Source organism: Zingiber officinale, chromosome 4A (assembly GCF_018446385.1).
Source record: "Zingiber officinale cultivar Zhangliang chromosome 4A, Zo_v1.1, whole genome shotgun sequence".
NCBI lineage: Eukaryota > Viridiplantae > Streptophyta > Magnoliopsida > Zingiberales > Zingiberaceae > Zingiber > Zingiber officinale.
The window spans coordinates 100726574-100752247 of NC_055992.1; the positions used below are offsets into that span (position 1 = coordinate 100726574).

The 25674-nt window shown below is 44.0% G+C and overlaps 2 protein-coding genes and 1 pseudogene across 2 annotated transcripts; 2 read left to right on the plus strand and 1 right to left on the minus strand.

Moving 5' to 3' along the window:
* Window positions 1–4188: 4188 nt before the first annotated feature.
* On the minus strand, window positions 4189–9234 carry LOC121972549 (annotated as a pseudogene).
* A 2265-nt stretch (window positions 9235–11499) lies between these two features.
* Window positions 11500–12561, plus strand: LOC121973495. Its single transcript, XM_042524910.1, has 2 exons — window positions 11500–12157; window positions 12255–12561. The coding sequence occupies exons 1-2, from the start codon at window positions 11792–11794 to the stop codon at window positions 12477–12479; spliced, it is 591 nt and encodes a 196-aa protein (XP_042380844.1). The 5' UTR covers window positions 11500–11791; the 3' UTR covers window positions 12480–12561.
* Window positions 12562–22862: 10301 nt separating this feature from the next.
* On the plus strand, window positions 22863–25331 carry LOC121970351 (sufE-like protein 1, chloroplastic/mitochondrial). The gene has a single exon (XM_042521007.1). The coding sequence runs from the start codon at window positions 23181–23183 to the stop codon at window positions 24318–24320; it is 1140 nt and encodes a 379-aa protein (XP_042376941.1). The 5' UTR covers window positions 22863–23180; the 3' UTR covers window positions 24321–25331.
* The last annotated feature ends 343 nt before the right edge of the window (window positions 25332–25674 follow it).

Genomic DNA, 25674 nt, shown 5'->3' on the forward strand with positions numbered 1-25674 from the left:
AACAATTGGAATATTGTTGGAAAGCTTTTTGGATTTTAGGCAAAGGGGGAGAATTAAGGTTTAGTTGGGAAGACCTTAGTATCTTTGCGTAGAGGGAGCCTTGTGATAGGTTCTTAAATATCCCTGTGGAAAAATCCTAGTTCATTTGGGAGCATAGGTGTAGGGGGAGCCTTGGAATAGGTTTCAATGCATGTTTTCATTTTTCATTCAGTGGTGTAAGTCCAAGTGTGTAGCCTTGGCAACGTAAGTTCATTCGGTAGTGTAAGTCCAAGTGTATAGCCTTGGTAACGTAAGTCCATTTGGCGGTGTAAGTCTAAGTGTGTAGCCTTGACAACGTAAGTTCATTTGTTTTAGCATATTTATTTGTTATTATGTTTCCCTAACTTAAACGTATTGCCAAACATCAAAAAGGGGGAGATTGTTGGAGCAATCCCAATGATCCGTGCGACCATGTGTTTTGGTATTTAGGCAAAGGGTTTAAGTTAGGTTCACCCTTGTTATTTGATATGTGTATGTGAGTGTGCAGGTTTGCAGGATACACATATGACTCGGCTTGATAGCTTCGGGTCCGAAGAAAGATGGAGCATTCGAGGGACCGTGGACAAAGTAGCAAGGACAAGGGTCAAAGGAAGCGACTTCGAGGCATAGGCGAAGGATGACATTGGGGGCGAGCCGTGGGCTTGGATGATCCGAGGGATGAGAGCTAAAGGAAGTACGGTTGAAGGTTAAAGGTCAAGGCTGTAATGAAGGATCAAGTGAGTCGTGAGGGTACGAGTGCATGCGAGATTGTACTCAGGGTAAAATTCTAGGTTTAGGGTTTTACTGTAGCAGTTACTGTAGCAGCACTGTAGCAGTCGACTGGGAGCGAGCAGAATGCTTCTGTTCGCTCGACCAGTGTGGAGCAGCCGACTAATACTTTTATTAGTCGACTGGGATCGAACCGTTGGGATGTAACAGTCGAATCTCTACAAAGGGCAGTCGATTGATGATTTTAGCAGTTGACTGGTAGGCAGGGTTTTTCAACCCGTGGCCTATATAACCAAGGCTTGGGAGCTTGGTTATAGTTGACGAAATAGAGGTGGTTAACCCCTATTAGTACTCTACCAGTACCAGTGCCCTAGCTTGTAAAGAGTCCTTGTGAGAGTTATGGTGAGGTTTCTCCACCCACAAGGAGCTACGTGAGCTAGCCGGAGGTCTTCTGGGGAGTAATCCACCGACGAATAGGGATCGTCCACCTTACGGGCAACCGTGAAGTAGGAGTCTTATCTCTGAACCACATAAATCAGCGTGTCGGTTTGTTTGCATTCTTTCCTTTAGTATTTAGCTCTCGTATTTGTGTTTGTATTATTGTATTTCTGATTGCGCAATTGACAAATACGTAGGAAGCGATTGTTTGGGAGCGCCATCTATCCAACCTCCCTTCTAGCCGACCACCGATCCCCTACATCCAGGACCTTTGAAATAAGTAGCTTGCGGTTAAGGCTCTATGTAGAGGTTTTTGAAAAGATGAAGGTCAGCTTTCAAGAAGTGGTGATACAAAAGATCCCCCGATGGGAGAATCAGGCGGCAGATGAGCTTGCAAAACTGGCCAATTTGTTGACGTTGATCGTCATAGGTCAGCCGATCGAGCAAGTTTCACTGGTGGCCCACATCGACCGAATGGAAGTAGTCACCTTCCCGAATGACTAGAGGGCAGTCCTAACAGAGTTCTTGTGTTCAAGAACTATACCTGCTGAGCCGGAGGAGGCTCGGCTGACAAAAAAGAGGGGCAGTCGGTTTACACTGATCTGCAACCAACTCTATAAGAAGGCCTTTGCCCTACCCTTAATCAAATGCGTCAGGTCGGAGGACGTCGATTACATCTTGAAGGAGGTACACTAAGGTGCTTGCGGAGGTCATCCGAGCGGCCGCGCGTTGGCTCGAAAAATACTTCTGGCTGACCCTCCAGGAGGACACCGCTCGGACGGTGGCAACTTGCCTATCTTGCTAGAAGTACCACAACATGCTGCACCGACCGGTCGAGGAAATAAAAGCGTCCACAGTATCGTGTCCGTTCGACCAATGGGACATGGACATCATGGGGGCTTTCCCCATGGGGACCGGTCAAAGAAAGTTCCTGCTGATGGCGGTGGACTACTTCTCAAAGTGGGTAGAAGTTGAGCCGCTTGCAAGAATCACCGAGCGGATGACTACCAAGTTTATCTGGCAGAACATTGTCTGTCGGTTCGGGATCCCCCGCCGACTCGTGTCTGACAATGGGAGCCAGTTCGTCGGTCGAGAGCTCAGAGAATGGTGTGAAGGCTATGACATCTAACAATCCTTCACCTCGATGGCCTATCCTCAAGGCAATGGGCAAGCGGAAGTTACCAATCGGGAGATCCTCAGGGTCTTGCGTGTTCGGCTCGACCTTGTGGGAGGCATCTGGGTCGACGAGCTCCCTAGCGTGTTATAGTCTCTCCGCACGACTCTGAAAGAGGTGACCAACGTAACCCCATTTTAGCTGGTATATGGCAAAGAAGTGGTTGTCCCCGTAGAGATCGAGGTAGAGTCTGACCGAGTTCAGCATTACGACGAGGGGAATGTTAAACAGAGATTAATGGAGCTCGACCTGGTGGACGAGGGGAAAGGTTTACAAAAAGGGGGGTTACAAAAGATCAAGCCCTAGGTCTCACTCTAGGTAGTCTAATACATCATCGGGCAGAGCAGCTGTGAGCTTGTACCGACTTATGACTTTGTCTGTCGCAGCGGGCGACAAGTGACCCCCCCCCCTCGTGAAGTTGACCAATCGTCCCTTCGATCGCCAAGTTAAACAGTTGAATGGCCCGATCGATGAACCTATTGCAGAATGCGTCCGAACGGAGGTATGCCTGCTTCATGGTTTCGAACCTACTCCCCTCGGCGTCTTGATAAATTCGTAGCGTCGTGCGAGAGCCTTCCAGCTCGTCCTTGGCAACGGCCAGCGCTGCATCTTTGGAGGCCAGCTGGTCGCGGAGGGACTTCTCTTCGACCGATAGGCTGCTCCGCTCGGCAACCAAGAAGTCTTCAAGCTCCTTTAGCTTCTGGGAAAGCTTTCGGGCCTCCTGGTTCTTCAACTTGAGGTCGTCAATGACCCGTTGCTTCCGAGCGATGGCCGACTCGATCTTCTTATCGAAGGTGCTGACCTATTTTTTGAACCGGGCCAACATCACCTCCTGGTTGGCGGACTTTTTCCGCTCGACCTCCAGAAGCCGGTTACTTTTCTCCAGATCGATCTTCAGCTTCTCAACCTCGGAGAGGGATAACCCCTGGGAGGAAGAGGCGCCGCTCAAGACCTTGAGCTTCCTGAACGCATCCTCCAAATGAGCCAACCGGTGGCACATGGCCAGGCTCTTCACTCGGTACTGCAGGTAAACATAAGAAGGTCAGGGCCAAACAGAGGTAAGCCATGAATTTGCAATAAAGAACTTACCCCGGTGGCTATTTGGGTATGACTGTTTGCCAAGGTGCCTGGAGGGAGCATCGCCGCTCGGGCCCTGTTGTCCTCCCATACTTCGACGAGCTGCCCCCGGATGAGGATCTGGTGCTTAGGAGTCCGGGATTGGGCGCTCGGCTCGCTGTAGTCCTCCGTCGGCAGATGGAGGATCGCCGTGACAGATCGTCGGCCGCCCAGAGCCAAGTGGGAGGAGGTCGCTAGACCATAAGCCGTTAAGATCCTGGACCTTTGGACTGCTATAAGCTTTGGGGTGGTGGCAGGAAGGCCACAGGCGCTGCAACCACGACCCCTTGCGGCAGCTCGGCCAAGGAGGGCGTCCGATCGGACGATGAAGCCTCCACGATTGCCGAGAACGGAGCCGGAGTCGAAGTTTCGACCCCCTCGACCAGCTGCTCGCCCGAGGTGACGGATCGTGAAGACGGCTCCGCTCGGTGCCTCTTGCGTTGGGCCAGCGGCACATCAGAGGAGGCCGAGCCCAAGGGTTCGTCAACAGGAAGGAGGGGGCGCCACTCTGTCTGAGGTTGCGAGCTCGGGGTGGCCCCTCCGCTCAGCGCATGGTTGGCCGCGCCTTCACCCACTTCTGCGAGCGTCTCCTGCCTCACCCCAAGCGGATATTCGTGGGCGCCGACAGGTGGCAGACCGCGGCTCGTCAGTTCTTCAGTGGCCACCGCCTTAATCACGGCGTTTGACAGCTTCGCTTTGCTGGCCATCCATGTTCACATCATGACTCCGGCTGCAGAAGAAAAAGAAAAATCAGTTAGCATCAAAGGGACAGGATAAAGTGGTTGCATACCTAAGCTGGTTGGCAGCCGGGTGCGGATCGGGCTGAGTCCGAAGATATAGAGAACACCCTCAAGCAACAGCTTGTGGATGTGGTACTTCTGATCAGCCAGCATAGAAGCCGCGTGGAGATAATCCGATCGGCTCTTATATCGCTTCAGGTCGGGCTGAGGCGCCACTTCAAGTTGCCAATGGATCGCGAATTCTGGCTGCTCAGGGAGACGCATGAAAAAGAAGTATTCCTTCTAGTGTTTATTAGATGTCAGCATTTTGTCAAAGAAAACTATACCGACCCGAGACTGGAAAAGGAAAGTCCCCAACTCAGATTGTTTGGGGTAATAAAAGTAATGGAAGACTCAAGGAATAAGAGGAATGTCATGCAGTCAAAACAAGACAGTGACGCTGCATAGCAGATGGAAAGAGTTCGACATGAGTTGGGGGAGCGAGATGCGGAAGTATTTACAAACGGTGATAATAAAATAATGGATGGGGAATCGCAAACCGATGACAAAGTGGTCTCTGAACAAACAGATGATGTCGGTCGGGGGATTACGGAGTTGATCGAACGAAGAAGGTAAAACGATCTTGTGCCCAGGAGGGAGTTCAAAAGTATTTTTTTAGAGCCTCGGTGTCGCCCACATCAAACCGAGACTCCATGGTGGTATACCAGAGTCCGGGAACGGCGGCCGACGGTTGCGAAGAACTTTCCATGGCAAAAATAAAAGGAAAAAACAACGAGACAAGATGAGGGAAGGAAAGGCGGTTGAAAGAAATCCAAAGGGTCGCGGGAAGACCATCGGAACAAAGGAAAAAACATAAGCAAAGGAGAAAGCTTACTGGAAAAGAAAGAGATCACGGGGAAGGAAATGCAGGTGGTCGTCAGAGTGAAGGAGGCAGAGGAGCAGCGGTCACCGGAAATGCGGAGGAAGACGCAAGTGCGGGCGAGAAGTCGACGCTGCGGGTTTATAAACGTTGCACTTGGCCAACTAGAGCCGCCCGATCTAGGTCGTGAAAACCTATGCGAGGATCCGACCGTCAAATTTAAATCGCCAAACGTCACCATCAATGCCTATCACATCAGGCGTGCGGTGGTGGTGGGAGCGACACGTGGTGAACTACCACAGGTCGACAATTAATGCAGGCATGTGAACTTGTTTGGCCTTAATGCACTGGGATTTGCATGAATTCCAAGATATTTGGATGACGTCAGTCGAGCCCATGCTCGCCCAAAACTGCCCGAGGAAAAAATTCTACAAGTGCAAGCCTTTGACCGCCCGATCAGATCAAGGGAGCATGTCCAGGACCGAGCGACAAGATTCAGAAGGCCGATCAGCGAGGATCGGGTACTTCCTTGCCGGAGTCCATACAATGATGAAGGTCGATCAGGAGGGAATCTGAGCACCCTAGTCCAGTCAGTCGAACTACGGGCTCCTTCGACTAGACTTGAAGGGGAGGCTTGTGATGCGGTGATAAGGGAGGACCCAACCCCGCTGCCACGGTGGCGGTCAACGGAGGTCAAAGTTAAGACGATCAACGTCCCACTATCACTGGCCGATCGGGCAAGTGGTTCCAATGATCGAGATACGAAAAGGTTTGACCCGACAGCATCACTGGCTCGACCACCAGCTGAGCATCTGACACTCAATAAAGGAATGAACACCAAGTGTATGCAGAAGCAGACCGAGTGGCTACCTCGCTCGGCCTTACATCCGTACTCAGAACAACAGAGTATAGTCGAGGCCAAGCAGACCATACACGAACAACGCTATTACAATCGAGCGGTTATTCCGTTCGGTTAGAGTACACGTGTAGAAGCCAAACAATGGAGGTATCGGCTGAGTGGCCACCCCACTCAGCCAGACAGGAGACTCAAGCTGAGTGGCCATCTCACTCGACCCACAACGAACGATACTATAGGGGGTTCTCAGTCGAGCGGTCATTTCGTTCGGCTAAGCGACAGATACAGTAGGATGTCCCTCGACATCCTTTTGGGAGTTAGTACCATTGACGGGCGGCATGGTCAGACAGAGGATAGTACTGTGTCACTTTCAGAGATATGCTCGGCTCGTTAAGGTACTGTGTCAGGGACACTTTCCTAACATGTCTCTTCAGGGAAAGCTTGGGATAGTATGCCCGCTTTAATAAGCGTGCACACACGCTACAGGAGCTCTATATAAAGAGGAGTCCAGACATCGGTGGAGGTATGATTTTCTCGCGATCTCTATAGTTGTGCTACAATTTCCTTTGCTTCTTGCTTCACTGGAGACTGACTTGAGCGTCGGAGGGTCACCGTCGGGACCCCTTCCTTGGTTCTGCACTGACGTAACTATGGTTGTCGATCGGAGCAAAGTCTACATGCGGTCAGCAGAAGCGTCACATCCCAACATTCGTCGCCTTGACTCTCGGACATGATCAATATTAAATAAGAATATTTTTTTTTCCAATATTTAATATTTGTTAATCATATAATTTTCAATGAAACAAAAGAAACGAAAAGGAAAAGGAAATATTTATCTTTTTTTTTCTCACAAATTTGGAATAAATGAGTATATGCTTTAATTAAATTAAGTAAATTTGGCAGTGACTGAGCTCGTCCCAGTGCCCTGCTCATCAGGGATGGCTAATCTCAAGTTGGCAGGGACATTAACAAAGAGAGGAGGACGGAGGAAGAGGTGGTAATTTTTCCAGCACTTGAACTGCCTCCTTCATCGCCGGCCTTCTTTGCGGCGCCACTGTGCAGCAAGCGAACCCGAGCCTGAAGCAGCTCGTCATCGCATCCTCCTTCCCCTCCACCTCCCCCCTCACAGCCAGATCCGCCATCCTCACCACCCTGTGTCTTTCCTCCGTCACCAACCCCCCGGCGTTCCACTCGTCCACCTCCACCTCCGACACCACCCTCCCGGCCAGCACCTCCAGCAGCACCGCCCCGAACGAGTACACGTCCCACTTCGCGCTCGGCTTCAGATTCTTCAGAAACTCCGGGGCCTGGTACACCGCCGACGCGGCGGAGGAGGACTCGCACGGACTGGCTACGGCCGATGCCGGCGGTGAAAGCTCCGGTAAAATTCCCTTCCACTGCAACGACCTCTTACTGTCGAACAGCCGCGACGACGTGCCCAGGCGGTATCCGCCGCCGCCGCCTTCGCAGGAGAGAAGGCGTTCGAGGCCTAAGTCGGCAATCTTTGGCTCCATGTCCGCGTCCAGAAGGATGTTGCTCGGATTCAGATTGCCGTGCACGCTCTTCTTCTCGTGGAGGTAGGCGAGGCCTCGCGCCAGGCCCCGCGCGATCCGGAGCTGCGATTCCCAGCTCAGGTGAAACGGCGACGAACTCTGCCTCTCTGAGAACAACCGTCGAACACGATCACGTCGGTGAATTGAGTTTGTACTGTGCAAAATGAATGTGATATCAAACCTACTGGTGCCGAATGAGATGTTGGCTAAGCTGCCGTTGGGGGCATACTCATGGATCAGGAGCTTCTCATCGGCGCTCCAGTAGAATCCCCAGAGGCGGAGGAGGTTCGGGTGGCGGAGCTTGGCGATGCAGCGTACCCGAGCCTCGAAGTCCTTGAGCTTGTCGATGGCGCTGCTCTCGTCGATTCGCCGGACGGCCAGGGCTGTGCCGTCTGCGAGCACCGCCTTGTAGACGATACTCGACCCCGAGGCGGCGAGTATGAAGGCCGAGGCTTTGAGAAGGGTCTCCAGCTCCAGCTCCGTCTCTCCATCGACGGTGACGAGAGTGCCATCCGGTTGCAGTGGTGTTCTTCCGCTGCTGACCTTCTCCGCTCCGTTTCTTGTCTCTTCCCCGGCTTCTGTGTCAGAGGAGGTCGACGACTCTTCCCTGTCTTCTTCTTCCTCATCGTCCTTTCCCTTTAAACAGCAGAAGAGCCAACTAAATCCTCTCGATTCCGATGACGGCGGCGGCGGCGGCGGCGGATGTTGCTTATTCATGCCAAGAGCCACTGCATTTCCCTGTTGTAGCTGTTGATGATGTTCCTCTCCGTTCTTCATTTTCATGTAGTATATGTAATAAAACATGACGCAGAGAAATCCAATTCCGGCCATATCTCCAACGGTGATCGCTATGATTACCGCAGGGCGAAGCCCCTGTTGCGCGCCGCCAGCTGTAGGCGTCCTGTCCGCAGCGTTCTCCGGCATCGCCGCGAAGGCTGGAGGACGATCCAGTGGCGTCCCCGTCGTCGAATTGGGGGGACTGAAGAGGGTGGATGGGATCGTGCAGAGGTTCTCGAGCGGCTTCCCACAGAGTTGGAAATTCCCGGCGAACGCCTCCGGCTTCTGCTTAGCGAACACTCCCATCTGCGGGATCTCTCCGGAGAGATCATTGAACGCGAGATCCACGGTGGAGTTGGTTGGGATTCCCGATGCCAGCTCCGGCGGGATTGTGCCGGAGATATGGTTGCGCGATAAGATCAAATACAGGAGGCTCTGCCCTCCCAGGTTCGGCGGCAAAGAGCCGTTAATGAAGTTAGCGCTTAAGTTCACGTACTCCGCCCGACCGCCGAACCCGCCCGGCGGGAGCTCCCCGGAAAAATCATTGTTGCCCAACGACAGCACGCGCACTCCGACGAGTTGAAGATGGACGGCGGGAGACTTCCATTAAGGGCATTGCCGGAGAGCTCGAGGTGGCGGAGGTGCCTGATGAGGCCAAGCTCCGGCGGCAAGCTACCGGCGAGCTCAGAATTGGGAAGCACCAACCCGACGACTCTCGAAGCGGCGGCTGCGGCGGCGTCAGCCGTTGCACTGCCGCTGGTGCCGGCGTCCGGGAAACCCATGCAAATGACTCCACTCCACGCGCAGGGCATGGGATCGTCGTAGTTCCAGTCGTCGAGTGCCTCAAGGGGGTCGACGACGGAATACTTGAACTGCAACAGCAGCACGCCGTCCTCGCTGAGAGCGACCAATTCCTCGAATAAGAGAAAAAGAGAAGAGAAGAACAGAGCAAGAATTCTGCATTGGGAGGTCATGCCGGTGCCCTGAAGCAGCTCATGCTCTCTCACATGGCGGAAGAAAAAGAGGAAGATGATGGTGGAATTGGAATACCTGCTGCCTTTTGCAAAGGGAGTCGTTGAAGCTCAAGGAAGATTTCGACGACCAACTCTTAAACAAGAAATTGGAAAAGGAATCGGACAGAAAATAAGTGCACCTCAAGCCTGAAGAATGTTAAACGCAGTGAGGAACGAAGAATGATCATGATCTAAAGTTCTTCAGTTCCTCCACGTCGAACAGACTAGAATTGCTGTTTCTTTTAGTCTTGATCTAAAGTTTATACCTGAAACACTAAAAGAAAGAAGAATAAGAATACAAGAGAATCTTGGGGCCATGGAAGAGGACATGTAGATGAAGAGTGGGATTGACCTGCAGAATTTGCAGAAACCCCACTTAAACTACTGTGACGGCGGCCACCGGGCACAGTGAACCAAGGAAGGGGGGGGAAAATGTAGTGTCTGTTCTGAAATTACGTCTGTTCCCATGTCCGACGAAGAAAACAACAAAGACATGAATAGTATTTGGCATGCAAAACACGTGTTTCTATGCCAAAACTCACTCGCCGAACCCTTTGGCTCTCAAAAGCCATCTCTGTAACCTAACTCGAACTCCAACCGAACCCTGCTGCTTCCGCCATTGTCACCGGCAACGCCATCTCATCCTCTCCCGAAGTCGATGATTACTGACAACTTCATCTCCATCAAGTTCGGTGCCTTTCTTTCTCCCCCTCTCTCCCCTTCTCCAGGCGCGGCCGGCCAAGGACCGCACCCTTAGCCAGCTGTCTAACCGTGTCCTTGGTTGGCAGCGGCATCCGGTTTCCTTCATCTATATTCATTGATATATCATTGTTGTTCTCTATGATTATGTTGGAGCTTTGTTGTTCTTGATTACATTATTAGTATTACAATGTCAGATCATGCATAGTTTCTTACTTGCTTTGGTAGCAATTCTAATAGTTTGAAGCTTCAATATCCTAGCTTTCCCTAATTTTTGAAATTTCAATATCATTATGATTAAGAAGTACATGAAGTTTACTTCTCCGTAGAAGATGATGATTTGTTCATGTTTACACAGCATATATACAATTCATTCTATAGTTAAATTCTAGTTGCACATTAAGTTGCAATCATTCCTTTGGAATGCTCCATATTTTATCACTTCGATACCATCTATGTGATTCATTAAAGATATTCCAAACACTGTAATATAATTTCTTGCAAATTGGATTAATTTTATCTTAATTTTGTTCTGCCTATTTTGAGTGAAGTTTGTCAAATTATTCATAAAAATTATGTAATTTGTCATTACTTATGCAAACTGTTATTGTTTAGCTTAATTTTATCGAATTTTACTTTTTAGGTTGTTGTTAAATGACATCATCAAGTAATAGCAGTATCGATCATACAAAATTTGAAACTGTACAATGCAGAGACTGCGGACTGAGAGTATTTGTACTAGTCTCTAGATCGATTAATAATCCAGAAAGACTATATTATGGATGTAAGCAGCATGGATGGTTAAAGTGAGTGAGGTCTGATACTGGACTAAATAAAGACACTAGTGATATACATTTTAGGATGTTGGCAAGAATGGAGTTAAGGGTAGGAAGTGAACACATTGCTTATCCTAGACATAATATGGATGTTGCCTATGATCTTGATATTAGTGATAGTGAATGTTGCGGATGTCTTATATGACATAAGAGAGATTACATAGAAGGAGGGGGGCATTTTTGTCATGAGGGTTGGTTAGGGCTTTAAGGGAGGAACACTATTGAGGGCTAGGCGGGCTCTTCGTGTGGTTGGGACTGCCGTCACCACGAAACAGGAGGGTGGCTTTGTGGGTGCTAAGGCAGCCGACTCCCGTCCTTCTCCTCCTGGAAGTGGTCGTCGACTCCCATCCTTCTCCTCCTCGCAGTGCCGTTGACTCCTCTTCTCCTCCTCGCAACGTCGCCGACTCCTCTCCTCCTCCTCGCAGCGCCGTTGACTCCTCTCCTCCTCCTCGCAGTGCCGTTGACTCCTCTTCTCCTCCTCGCAGCGTCGTTGACTCCTCTTCTCCTCCTTGCAGTGTCGTCGACTCCTCTCCTCCTCCTCGCAGTGCCGTTGACTCCTCTTCTCCTCCTCGCAGCGTCGCCGACTCCTCTCCTCCTCCTCGCAGCGCTGTTGACTCCTCTTCTCCTCCTCGCAGCGTCACCGACTCCTCTCCTCCTCCTCGCAGTGCCATTGACAGGAATGAGGAGGCCTTTCTTCCTCCTTCCCACGTTCCTCGCCTGTGCCAACGTCGGCCGCCGGCCGCTATCTCTTCTCCACTCGCCTCCTATGCACTGAGATCGCCTCCTCGCGGTGCCGCCACCGGACGGACTCGACGCCTCTCTCCCTCACGTACACCGCCGCCGCTCCAGCGGCCTTTGCCACCGAGTCCAGTGGCTACCTCTGTCGCGGCCAGTCGCCACCTCTGTCGTGTCCAGTCGCCACCTCTGTCGTGTCCAGTAGCCGCTGCCGCCACCAAGTCCATCAGTCACCGCAGCCACTTCTGATGGCCGCTACCGCCCTCCGATGCCACCTACAGCGACGGTCACCAGTCGATCCACGACCACCACTGATTTCACAACTGTTGTCATCCTCCGATTTGGTACCGCGCTGGCCTATGAGCCACCGTTGTATTTCGGCTTATGAGTCGTTGTGGTGTGTTTGGCCTGCGTGCCGATATTATATCTCGATCGATGTGCCGCTAGTATCTCTAGGTCGACTTGTTGTTTGTCGGATTCAGGTTACACTCGGCTCCCGGCGGGTAGATCCAGCTCCTCAGCTGACACATTCATCTATCCTTCAGGGCCGTGACGACTCAATCAGCAGCGCGATCAACTCACCGATCCATCCGAGAGTGCCCCCCGGGGCCAGGGTACGTCACCGTATTCATCTTGTATTTATTTCATTGTGATGTTATTATTTGGCTGCTTATATATTCACGGGACCCACCTCGAGCATCGGGGTACTAGAGACCAGGACAATCCGACCGCTGGCTGCAAGTAGTGTTGACCAAAGGGCATCGGACGACTTGGTCAACACAGGAGATAGCTCACCATTCGGGTCATGCAGATGCGGGCAACATTCTAGACATGTCGTTCCGGCAGTTCGGTCTTCTCAGCTTCCCGACAGGAACAGTGAACTTCATTGTTTTAGTTATATACTTATTTTATTTGTTAGTTGGTTTCGTTAAGTAGTGCTAGTATTGTAATGTGATAAAAAAAATATATAATTATGGATGATATCGACATTAAAAAAATTAAGATAAGTTAATCACGTTTCTGGATTATAAACTTTATGATAATGTTTTCATGTAACAAAATGTAATGACTTATCATACTGTTGTATTTCTTAGCCTAGCTCCATCGATTGTGTGACTTTTAAAACCTATCATAAGATCCTACAACTTAGCATTTTGATAGTAGAGATAGTTTAGCTTTGTAGTTGCTAAGCTTGTGCTGATGAATCATCCTCTTTAAGACAGCATATAACAACCTTCCTTGCCCTTGCTCAATCAATCACAAAAAGTAATTTTGTGTCAATGTATAAACACACTCGGCATTTCCACTGAAAAAGAACAAAGTTAGATCACTAGACTAGCAGCCACACAAAGCAAAGAGGGAAAAACATACAAACAATAATAGGAAGCAGAAGGTCACTTCCATCTTCCATCTTCAACACAATTGCAAGGCTGAGGATAATCTGATAATTTCCCTTCTTGGGGATTATATGATTATCACCATATCAATGTAAGATATAATCTATAACACCAGTTTCATCCCGACTAAAACAAGCTGCACGTGGACATCTAAATTCGAATGCCCTATTCTTTATGAATTTGTTTTTTTTTATATATATATCTGCGAGTGATCCACTCTCTATTCTCAGATGGTTAACTATAACCCAAGCCTCAAATATCTTAGATTTGAGACTCAACTGAAGTTAACATATCATGAATGAATAGGAGATGTGTGCAATTTGATGATTACAACAATATAATTAATATGGGCTACAGTCACTATGGTAATTGTTATGTTGAGAGAAAACGTAAGGCCCACGTGGACTTGATATGAACCATATCAGATCCACATTGAGCCTAATATCGAACCATATTAGATCCAACTTAGGTTGTTTTAGTTGAATTTCCTAAGACATTTTAACACCTCCGGACAAGTCAAAATATATAATGGACGACACCATTGGACTCCTTGTAACATCAAAAATCAACAGGACTTGAAATAGATCTAATATGATGTCTCTAAGTCCATCAGTGGATTTTGACCAAAATCTATTGATGGACCTAAAGACCTCAGATTGTACCCATTTTAATTCCTATGGATTTATGAGGTTCCAAGGAGTCCAACGGTACTGTCCATTATATATTTTGACTTGCCCAGAGGTGTTAAAATGTTATAGGAAATTCAGCTAAAATAACTAAAGTTGATCTTGATATGATTCCATATTAGGTCCAACGTGGACTTGATATGATTCGTATCAGGCCCACGTTGGGCTGTTTTAGCTGATATAGGATATCAATAGGCTATTAATTATCCTACAATAGTCAAAGTATAAGATTTCCGGATACTTTGACCATTCTTGCTTATACTCATCTAAACTTCTATTTTCTATTAGTTATTTTTCTAACTAATAGCTATACTGTATGAACATATATTCTCACCCTAATCATTTTGGCTATCTTTCTTCGTGCCTATGAAGAATAACCACAACCACTAGTGCAATTTTTAAGTATTTCTTTTTCTAATCTATCATCAACATTATTTTACAGACTCTTCAGTTTTTTTGAAGTCATAGTTTTATTTGTATATATCAATGACATCTTAGTTCTCTTAACTTCTTACAAATGAACTGTTTGTAATTCTTACCATACATTTTTATTATTCTACATCAAGCCCTCCACATTTGAATCCTAATTACAAGATGGGTGGTGCTATTTGCATCAACCCTCTTTATTACTTGGTTTGCTAAATGGGTTTAGCTCATTTGATTTATCCGAAGGTGTTAAAATGTTATAGGAAAAATAAGCTAAAATAACCCAAGTTAGATTTGATATGTTTAATATCAGGTCTAAATTGGGCCTGATATGGTTCGTATCAGGTTTAACATGGGCCTGATATGATTCGTATCAGGCTCAACGTGGACTCATGGACAACATCCACATGTACTTATAAAAAAGTTCATAGTGGAAAAGAGTGCCTATATTCTCTTGATCCAACATAGAGATTTAATTCTACTAACTGAAATTGTTGAACAGCATTTTGGAACAAGTAGAAAGTGTGATAAGAGATACCTAGTGCATTTATACCTGCATGCACTGTTTGAGATTGATCCACAAGCTGGGAAAGATTTTCATTACTTGTAGGTGATTTCCTTTTCATTTATTAACTTTTAGTTGTTTAGAAAAAGTTGCAATACTTAGCAATCGCTTCCATTACCAAATATATATGAAGCAATTGATACTGCTTTTATTAACTCACAGCCTATTTGTGTGCAATCAATTGATACTTAGCTGGTAAATTGTCGTAGTTCAAAGATGTTACCAGCTTCAATCACAGTGGAGTTTACACAGTTCTCATCATTTGCATTGAAATTGTCAGCCATATTTCCTTTACCATTATCAGCTATCATCAGATCCAACAAATTTAGTGGATCCAACAATTTGTGTCAATGTATCAGCTATCGTAAGATCCAACAAATTAGCCACGTCATCCATAATTACAAAAAACGAAATTCTAGCTACATAGAAAGCATTGCACAATTTCCTACAACTGAGTTACAAAAAACAAAATTCTCGACACAACTTCTTACCCCATTGCACAATGTCCACTCCAACTCCTAATTCACCAACAAGCATTCTTCCAGTAACCAGTTCCAGAAGAACAACTCTGAAGCTGTAAACAACACTCTTCTCGTCCATCTTAAGGGTGTAGGCATACTCTGTACAGCAAAATAAAGCAAACAAATTAAACAACAACAAATGCAGAGAGCAAACATATTTATTCTAAAATAGTACTCCAATAAGCATAAAAACAAATCAAAAGGCATAATGTAAAAAATTAATTAAAAATGTCATTTCAGCATTGTGATATTTTTGGTTTGAAACATGAAACATTATAATGTTTCTCGAAAATAATCTATATGATTGAGAAGAGTGCAAACATGATATGGAAAATAGTTAACAAAGCAATTGTTTAATGAATTGTTCATCAGAAGGGTTAGTTTCTTACCATCCTTTTCGATTATTTGTCCGAAAATAACCAATATTAGAGTGAACTTGAGACAGTTGTGTTGACAAAAGTGGTGAAAATTGAGTTTCAGTCATACTCAAACCTTCAACATAGCTATGATTTGTAGGCTAAATCAATACAATATAAATTTAGATAGTGATAACATAATTATTTTAGTTTGACCTGATTGATCATCTGTTGACATTCTATACTGGGCATGTTGGATATAGTTTCATAATGCTCTTCTATAGCCTGTTATACAAAAAACTAGAATGATTTAATTCTATATGCTTTCTCAAATGTAACGACAAAAATAAACAACACTTTAGTAAGAATGGGGGCGAAATCTTAACAATTGTTAAAGTTTGGTTGGTTTTTCTCTCTGCTTTCCTTTTTTTTGAAATTTTATCTAATGCACCTTTCAACCTCTTACCTGAAACCATTTTCTTCTTTGTTTTAATTCCTGTGACTCTAAGAGAGTTTCCTACATCAATTTCGAACTCTCTTTCAATCGAGTGTTGGACAGTTGATTCATTAACTTATAACTTCTCATCCACAATCTTAAACATACTCAGCAAACCATCTTTAACAATCTTGTAAGTGTCTTCCCTCTCTGCTGCCTTGGTAACCAATTGAACATACAACCCACTCAATTCTTTATATTGCATATTGTTGCAAGTTTTTGGATCCAAACTACTTTTGTTTGCAATTGAATCAATAACTCCAAAGTATCCATCTTTTGCTTTTCGTGTCCACCTTTTCAATTTATACTCACTTGGGATCTTCATTATATTTTTTATCGTAAATATTTTCAAAATATGAGAACACAAAATCCCAACAAAATCAAATTTTCTATAGCTATACTCAATTTTTTGACCCGATGAATCAAGTATAATTATATGATGGTAACTCTTTTTGTGAGAAGTAATCTTGTATTTATATGTGATTCAACATCCTCACAAATTTCTACACTAGAATCATGAGATTTGTATTACTCTTGTTCGAAACACTTGTATGTCTCAGGAGTATAAATACAACTTGCATGCTTTAAAATTTCAATTGGATACACTAAACATAGAACACTTATATTTGATCTAAAATCTGCTTTTAACTCCTCATATCGACGATCATCAAGCAGTCTTCGGAAGTGATTGAAAAAGTCTAAAAACTTGTGTTGCTAAGTGGCATACCTTTTCAAAATACTATTCATACTCTTACTTCTTTAGATTGTAGTCATATCCGCACAAAATATTTATCATCCATATACTAAAGCTCATTTTTTCTTTATACGAAAGAGACGTCTCAACCAATCATTGTCTTCAAGTGCATACTTGGTTAACATCATTTTCCAAACTGAAATAAAATCTTCCTGTTCATCAAAATCATATATGCATGAGGAAAAATCTTGATTAAACTCTTTGAAATCAGAAAAAAAAACTCCACTCAAATGTATTGCGACATTTTGATAAATGTGTCAAATACATAAACGATGATGTGTTTCAAGCCATTTGGAAGCTAAAGCCTCTGTCATTGCTGTATCTTGATCTATAAGAATAGTTGTTGGTTTTTTCTCACAAATAGCTTTGGTAAATGTATCAAACAACCACTCAAACGTCAAAAAGGTTTCATCATAAAATAAAGCAACACCAAAAATTATGGATTGCTTATGATGATTAACACCTGCAAACAATGCAATTGGACGACCTTCATTATTCTTCTTGTAGGTTGTGTCAAAGCAAACAATATCTCCAAAATTTATATAATCAGCTCTCATATTAGCATTACACCAAAAAATATTAGTTATCAAATCATCTTCATCAACTTGAATAGCATAAAAAAATTAGGATCATCAAATTATATTTTCTGTAAATATTCTAATACACCTCCTGTATCACCAACTCTCATATATCTTGTTCTTTTGAATCACAAGTAGTTTTTGTAATCTTCAGGAATAAAACCTAAATTCTCCCTCCCACCTACTTGTCTCACCATAAGATCATGAGATGCTTTTGGGGGGATTCCCATATCACTTGTCATCTCAATCTGTATCACCGCAGAAGAAGATATATTCCTATAACATCTATAGAGGTGAGTTTTGTTTGGACCCGAAAGATAATGATTATGCTCTTTAACAAATTGCTCCATACTAAAGTTATCATTTTTTCGACAACTAACCTTCATTTTAGCCTCACAATCAAACTTTGTTTCATGACGACTTGATTTCACATAAACATCTTGTTTGTCCTTTCCCCTTTTACTTTGCGCACTACAATAAAAAATTTTGTTAACTAATTTACCTAATTTATCATTGGTACTTTTACTCCTTATGCCAAATTCAACTTGTTTAGCATATTTCAAATAAAATTCATAGGCATCCTCTTCTATCTTAAATTCCATACTCATTTTGGTATAAATTCTTCTGTGATAGATGCGTCAAAACTCATCAATAACATGATAGAGTTCATACCCTCATCAATAACATCAAACTCATCTGTTCTACAGTCTTCATTTGCATCAAAATTCAACATATGACAACTCGTATATTCAACCAACGACAACTCCATGATAATTACCTTGATATTGAAAAAAAAAAACCAAGAAATGTAAATTTCAAAAATTTTGGAATGAGCTAGGGTATTGATGTTATATCTTTTCTTTTTTAAAAAAACAACAAAACTATTACACCTTACATATATGATGTAATTATGACAATTATCACAAGTTTCAGTATAGTTAGAAAAGAAGATATGTATTTTCAGCATGTTGAGAAATAGTAAGAAAGCCCAAGTTATATAAATTAGCACAAACTGAAAGATAATGATATTACAATTATCACAAGTTTAGCTTCATGCGAATAAAACTTAGGAATAAAAGTTTTAAGTGTCATTGGCTAAATGACTAATTACTGAAGAGGGTATTGAAGTTTCAAACTATTAGAATTGCTACCAAAGCAAGTAAGAAACTATGCATGATCTGGTATTGTAGTAGTAGTAGTGTAATCAAGAACAACAAAGCTCCAATACAGTCATAGAGAAGAACAATGATATATTAATGAATATAGATGAAGGAAACGGATGCCGCTGGCATCCAAAGACACAGCCAGACAGCTGGCCAAGGACGACTGACCAAGGACGTGGTCCTTGGCCGGCCGCGACGGTCGTGCTTGGAGAAGGGGAGAGAGGGGGAGGAAGAAAGGTACCGAGTTTGACGGAGATGAAGTTGTCGGTGATCGTCGACTTCGGAAGGGGATGGAGATGGCGTTGCCGGCGACCGTTGACAGCGGAAGCAGCAAGGTTCAGCTGGAGTTCGGGTTAGGGCACAGAGATGACTTTCGGGAGCAAAAGGGTTCGGCGAGTGGATTTTAGCACAAAACACATGTGTTTTGAACGCCAAATACTGTTCACATCTTTGTCATTTTCTTTGTGGAATACGAGGCTGGACGTAATTTCAGGATAGAGGATCCGATCTTCATCTTTTCCTTTTTCTTCACATGTCATTCTGAGCCCAAGCACTGGAATCAAAGATCTCTTCAGTGTCCATTTTCAAATTCAGATTGAAGTGTATGATAAGGCCTGCATCATTTGTTGTTCAGAATTAAGATTACTGACAATGACGCTCTGCAAAGTCTAGTGACAGTGGTCGGTGCAAGGATCTCTCTCTCTCTCTCTGGGAATCCTAAAGGCAACGGATCGACTGCTTGCCTTCACAAATTAGTTAGACAACAGCCTTGTGTGAAGGAAAAGGTAGCCCTCTGTTTTGAAGTCAAGATGAGGACTTCATTTCACCATTCTCATATTTTATTTGCTTATCTTTTCCATCATATTTAAGATATTAAAGAAAAAATTTAAGCATTTCAAACCCACCCTAACAGTTAAAAAATATATATGAACTACCATAAATAAAATATTCTCAAATTGCTTTCATCCAACACCTAATACTTTTATCATAATTGAAAAGCATGAACTAGGGTACCTATCAACTCCAATATCATCATCATTTGAAGTCAGTAGCCATAATTAAAATACCCAATTAACTTATATATGTATGCCCATCTCCATCCTCTTTTTTCAGTATTAACATGACGCATATCTCCTTTATTGAATGACACAAGCTGTTCCTATCACGAATCTATATAGATACGCATCTAATTTATTGCAGGCTCCCCAACTGTAACTGGATAGCTGGGCTAGATTGCATCGCTGCATCCTGTTGTTTGCATTGAATGTCAGAAAAACTTAATCGTACTTTTTTAGATGTAAAATTGCAGAACTTAAATCGTATGTTAAATGGTAAACAAATAATATATAATGAGGAGAGTTTTGAAACAAACAAAATCCAAAGCATTCACTATTTGGTAATAACACTTGCAAAATAGTTATTGCTCCTGAGTTTATCATTTTTATAGAACATGCATGATTTATCCATGTTGACTTTGTTAATGCTATATCAAATATGAATTTGTACAATGAATTTATGAACAGAAGCAGGTTTGAAACTTTATGGAAACAAACATTTATCAGTTTCGTGTTATCAGTCTTTATTAATACTTGATCATCTTTATTGCATTCACAGTATAGCATGACCAGACTGGAGCACAATTTTAGCTCCTTGTTTTATCATGTACTTTCAACAAAGATGAAGCGAAATACAGTGCAAGAAACAGAATTTGTTAGACAAACTTCAATTTCTCATTTCCTGTGTTGGCAACAGTTTTAGCACATCAACCAGTCGGCATACAGGAATATTAAATGGTAAAGGAAAAACCAATTGGTCAGGACTTCATAAGCACAATGATGAAGTAGCAACTCAAGTTGTTTGAACCTTTTAACTTGCTTAGGAATTGTGTTCCTCGATAGGCATTGAATTCATCAGGAAATTTCAACATCAGATTTAACTATCTGGTATTTTGAGACTTGAGTTGACGACTTGCTCAATATGCAGGTGGAGATGGATCACCAAGTTTCCAAAAATAAAAGATCAATGGAAGTAACTTGTAAGAATTGGATAAGAACTGTGAATATTGAAGAGGGAGAAACATTTACTGAGGTTTTTGCCCAACTTCTAAAGTAGACAATTTGACAGTATCCACACTCTTGAGTTGTTCGAGCTGTTTATTGCCTTGTGAATATTGAAGAGGGAAAAACATTTACTGAGGGTTTTGCCCAACTTCTAAAGTAGACAATTTGACAGTATCCACACTCTTGAGTTGTTCGAGCTGTTTATTGCCTCGACGGAGCAAATACTCAATGTAAAGGAAATTTTTTCGGTCCACAGCTTCCACATTCTTCCGAAATTCAGCTGAGACGATGGATTCAATCTGTGAGCGCTCTTCGGGTGACTTTAGACGAGCTGCTCGGAGAAATCCTCTATATAGCCCTAGTACCTGCTTTTGCAAGCCAGAGAGCTTCGGCCGAGAAGTCATCAAAATCCTTTAAGTTACAACAAATCACATTGCATTTGGAGAAGAACCACCAGCCCTTCTTGAGATTTCACTCAGAAGGATAGCCTAGAAACGAAAAGATATGGTTAGGCATTCATTATTGGCATTAATCATTAGAAAGTGTGTTCTTCAGGATTGTTGTCATTCTGTTTACTGCATTGAATAAGGATTCATAAAATTTGTTTTCAAATGCATTGTTAAGATAGTCTCAGGTAAAAACTCTAATATTCGCTACTGTCGTGGCACAAACATTAAGACTAGGAAAGAATAACCCTGTATCAGTAGTTGGTAAAAACTGATGGTCTACCAGGTTATTTGGAACCAAATCCTGCTGGAGTGTAATATTTCTGATGTATGATAATTTCAATTTGACAGATGCTAAGAAACTGAAAGAACCTGCTACCAAGGAACCACCAAGTTGGAAGATAAAACTCAAAATAACTTGACCAGTGAACACTGCCATTGATTACTCGTGCAATCATTCAAAAGTTGATACTTGATGAGTGAATGGATAATATATTCAAGATTAATATCACATAAAGGTTTCAAACTCACAATATCATCCCAAATACTTGGCCAATTTGCAGTGTTGAACTACCACATTCCCTTCAAAACAGTGACCTTATACTATTGATCAGTCCAACCACACTGTTTGATCCTTCTTGATGGTTTGGGCTCTCTGGCTCAACATCCAGAACTTCTTCTAATTGCCAAGGAAATAAATACTGGAATCCTATGATTTTTGTACTGCTTGTGGCTAAAATATTGTTATGGGCTTCCTCCACTTGATTGCCCTCCTAAATAATTTTATCTATTAGGGAGGGAATATATCAAACAGCAAAAAATCCTTTCTGTCGCATAAGAGACAATACAACACGCCTAATCTAAGAATGCAATGTAGTAGAAGAGGCATGGAAGGACATCATCATTTTGCTAACTAAGAATTATAATCCTTTCCGTATACTCAGTAGGATCTCAGCTCTCCTTGAACCCAAGTAGTGCTGATATATCCCAAAGTATATATGATTTACTCCGGCACTATTTTGGACTATAGGAACAATGTATAACAATCAATATTACACTCTTCCTTTGTGATATTGTTAGCAAAAATTTTAAGTCCACTCAATACTTGATATATCCTTTTTATCCTCTCTTCAATTTTGTACTCAGCAGTACTCATTTCTTCCTTAAATGAAATCATAGGTTATTTCTTTATCAAAAACAAAAAAGCCCATAATTTTTAGATTTAAATGAGCTAAAATTTATGTGAAAAAAATTATAAATTTCAATTTTCAAATACCATGTTCAGAATCATAGGATTTGAATAATAATTTATTGGACTGTATCACATCTTTTACTTTCATGATTTTTCATAAAATTATCAGGCACAAATTGACCCTCTTTCATCGGATTTGCAAAAATTTTGGGACAATATATAAGACTAATTCCTTCATCTTTTCCTCTTACAAACACATGGGGAAGAACTAAAATAACAGAATTAGAATTATAATTCCATACGATTTTATGGTTCCAAACAAGAGGTAAACTTTACCAAACTGTTATCCCCTAAGCGAATAACAAAGAGAGAAAATGACATTATGAAGTATGACCAAGTCAAAATTTGTTTTTTTTCCTCATTTTTTAACAAACAACTTAAAAGAACAAAAAGTGGATAAAAAAGGGGGGATCCAAACTTGCAGAATAGCAGAGAAAGCATACCGCAGCACTCCAAACCGACCACGGAACACTTATCATTCCGATTCAGATCCATGATGAACTAATAACTATTACTAAATTCAGAACGGAAGGACAGACAGACTGGACAGGAATAGTTTAAACAAAATATCGGAAAACACAATATCAAGTATGGAAGGGAAGAGAGAAAGGCAGCAAACCTCGCGAGAAGGAAACGAAAGATAGACAGTGTCGGTGGCGAAATGAGGTGCAGGCCGGCCGCATTGCCCGGTGAGCGGTGCCGCCGCAATGAAACGAATGCATAAAAATTAATACCCTAAACTTTTAAGTTGGGCCCGGTCCATGATCAAATCAGGTTCGGGTACGGTATCCTCTCAAGAGAACCCAAACCCGTGCGTTGGCTATCGGGTATGAATTTTAGGATCCGCGAAGGAAGGCCGCAAAAGAGGGCAACGGGAACGCAGTGCTGATCGGGACACCATTCTCCCTTTCTTGCTCGATCGATCGATCGATCGATCATGGCGTCTTCCATCTCCTCTTCCGTTCTCCGCCTTCTTTCATCTCCTAGGATCCTCCCAAATCCCTCCGCTTTCTCCTCCATTAGCGCCTTCCTTCTCCCCTCGAGATCGCTCGTCTTCTCCTCCCCCATCTCCTTCCAACCCCTCCCCAAATCGCCCCCCTTAGCCGGTCCCCTCCGCGCACAACAGCAGCAGCAGCGGGAGGAAGATCGAGAAGCCACCGCCTCCGTCGACGTTTCTCTCCTCCCTCCCAAGCTCCGCGACATCATCGCCCTTTTCCAGTCCGTCCCCGAGCCCAAGGCCAAGTACCAGCAGCTCCTCCACTACGGCGCCCGGCTGCCGCCTCTCGATCCGGCCTTCAAGATCGACGCCTACCGAGTTCGCGGTTGCGTCTCCCAGGTCTGGGTCCGCGCCTTCGCAGACCCCGACGACCCCGCCGCCGTCCGCTTTGAGGCAGATTCCGACTCCGCCCTCACCAAGGGCCTCGCGGCCCTCCTCGTCTCGGGCCTTTCCGGTTCCCCTGCCTCCGTGATTGCCCGAGTCCCACCCGACTTTGTTCAACTCCTTGGCCTTCGCCAGAGCCTGACTCCCTCCCGGAACAATGGATTCCTCAACATGTTAAAGCTCATGCAGCAGAAAGCCCTCCAGCTATACATAGAAGACGCCAAGGCAGAGAAAAATAAGGCCATAGAATCTGAGACGAAGGGTACAGGTAAAGTAGAGAAAGATCCAATCTTGGATCAAGAAAAAGCCAAGGAAATCAGCAGGGAATCGCTCTCGCCGAGCAATGGCAGTGCGAGTCCATCCATCAGTTCTGTGGCCGATAAAAAAGATAGTTCTGAAATCTATGGGGACGGGATTGGTGGGAGAAAAAAGAGGATTGTGGTGAGATTGCAACAAGCTCTGTCTCCTATGGAATTGGAGGTGAAGGATGTGTCTTATCTCCACGCTGGCCATGCTGGAGTCAGGGGGAGCGCCGATGGAGAAACTCATTTCAATGTCAGGGCGATCTCGAAGGAGTTCGAAGGGAAGAGCTTGGTGAAGAGACACAGGCTTATATATGATCTGCTGCAAGAAGAGCTGCAGCAAGGATTACATGCGCTCTCCATCGATGCCAAAACTCCATCAGAAGCTCAATGAAGTTAAGTTTCTCATTACTTATTCCTTCTTGTTTTTCCCACTATCGAATGAGGGACCATGATTTTAGAGCATCCATAGATTTATGAACAGGCTGAAAGAAAGTTTTTCTCTTCCAATGTTTAGCTAGTTAAACACATGATATCTTCAGAATACAATCATGTTCGATTATGCTTGTGTTTAATTTCTCTGTTTATTGTTAGTAATTTCAGCCTTCTTGTGATCTAGTTAATCCTAATCACATAATTTCGTTTTATTTGAATGCACTAGATTTTGTCAACTTTTACGAGTTTCCTTGGAACTGTGATCATTGTTGTGGAATTTCATGCCACGGCAACAATTCAAATTTTGCTAATCTATGCTCATGGTGGCAAAAGGTGAATACGCTTCGCCCTAGCGCCCCTGTCCCAGGGCCAACACGAAGGAGGTAATCACGGGTGACTACTAGCCTTTGGAATAGTGACTAACACATAAGGGAGATATTTACCTCGGCTTTGCCGAGATTCGAACCTCAGACCTCATGATAATAACACCTCATGTGCTAACCATTAAACCCATCCGAAGGGACCTGCTAATCTATGCTCATGAACTTTCAATTTCATGAGTAAATGTTTTATTAAGATAATTAGAATTTTTATTAAACAATTATTATTTTATTAGTAATCATTCATATTAATAAGTAGAATTATAGATGAATCATATGTTAGTAAGTGAATGAAAGGGATCCCGAGGGAAAGGAATCCCGGGGGAAAATAAATCTTTCGAACGAAGGAAGAGAATAGAGAAAGGAAAAGAGAGAGAAGTAGAGAAACAAATCCTGCGGAAAGCCTACGAAAGGAAGGAAGAGGGAAAGAAAGAAAAAACAAGGAAAAAAAAAGGGGAAAACGGCGATACCTTCCGTGCCACAAACAGCTCGAGTGTCATTGCTGGATTATGTCAAGTGCCCCATCTTAATCAAAACCCCTCCGCCATCAGCCACAAAGACGAAAGTCGACCACTGCTCGCGGGAAGCGAGGTGAAAAGAAAAGGAAGGGTCGCAGCAAGCACGAGGTGGACCTGGAGGAGAAGAGGTAGAGGGCAAGGAGCGGAAGAAATGCTCGCTTCATCCTGCTTCTTCTCAATGACTTCACAAGAGATCCTTCTGATCATCTTATGAGCAAATCAATCAATGGTTGCTTCTGTTATCTCAAGGTGCCTTGTAACTACTTCTGGCCTTCTTCCATTTCTTCCACGACTGAGGCACAAGGCGGCCTTACAGGGCCGCTGGCTAGTGATCGAGTGAGGTGGCATGTAGGACAGATTGGTGGAGGGCAGCGTGTGACGAGGAAGGAAGGAAAGTAGCATTCCGTCCGAGCAG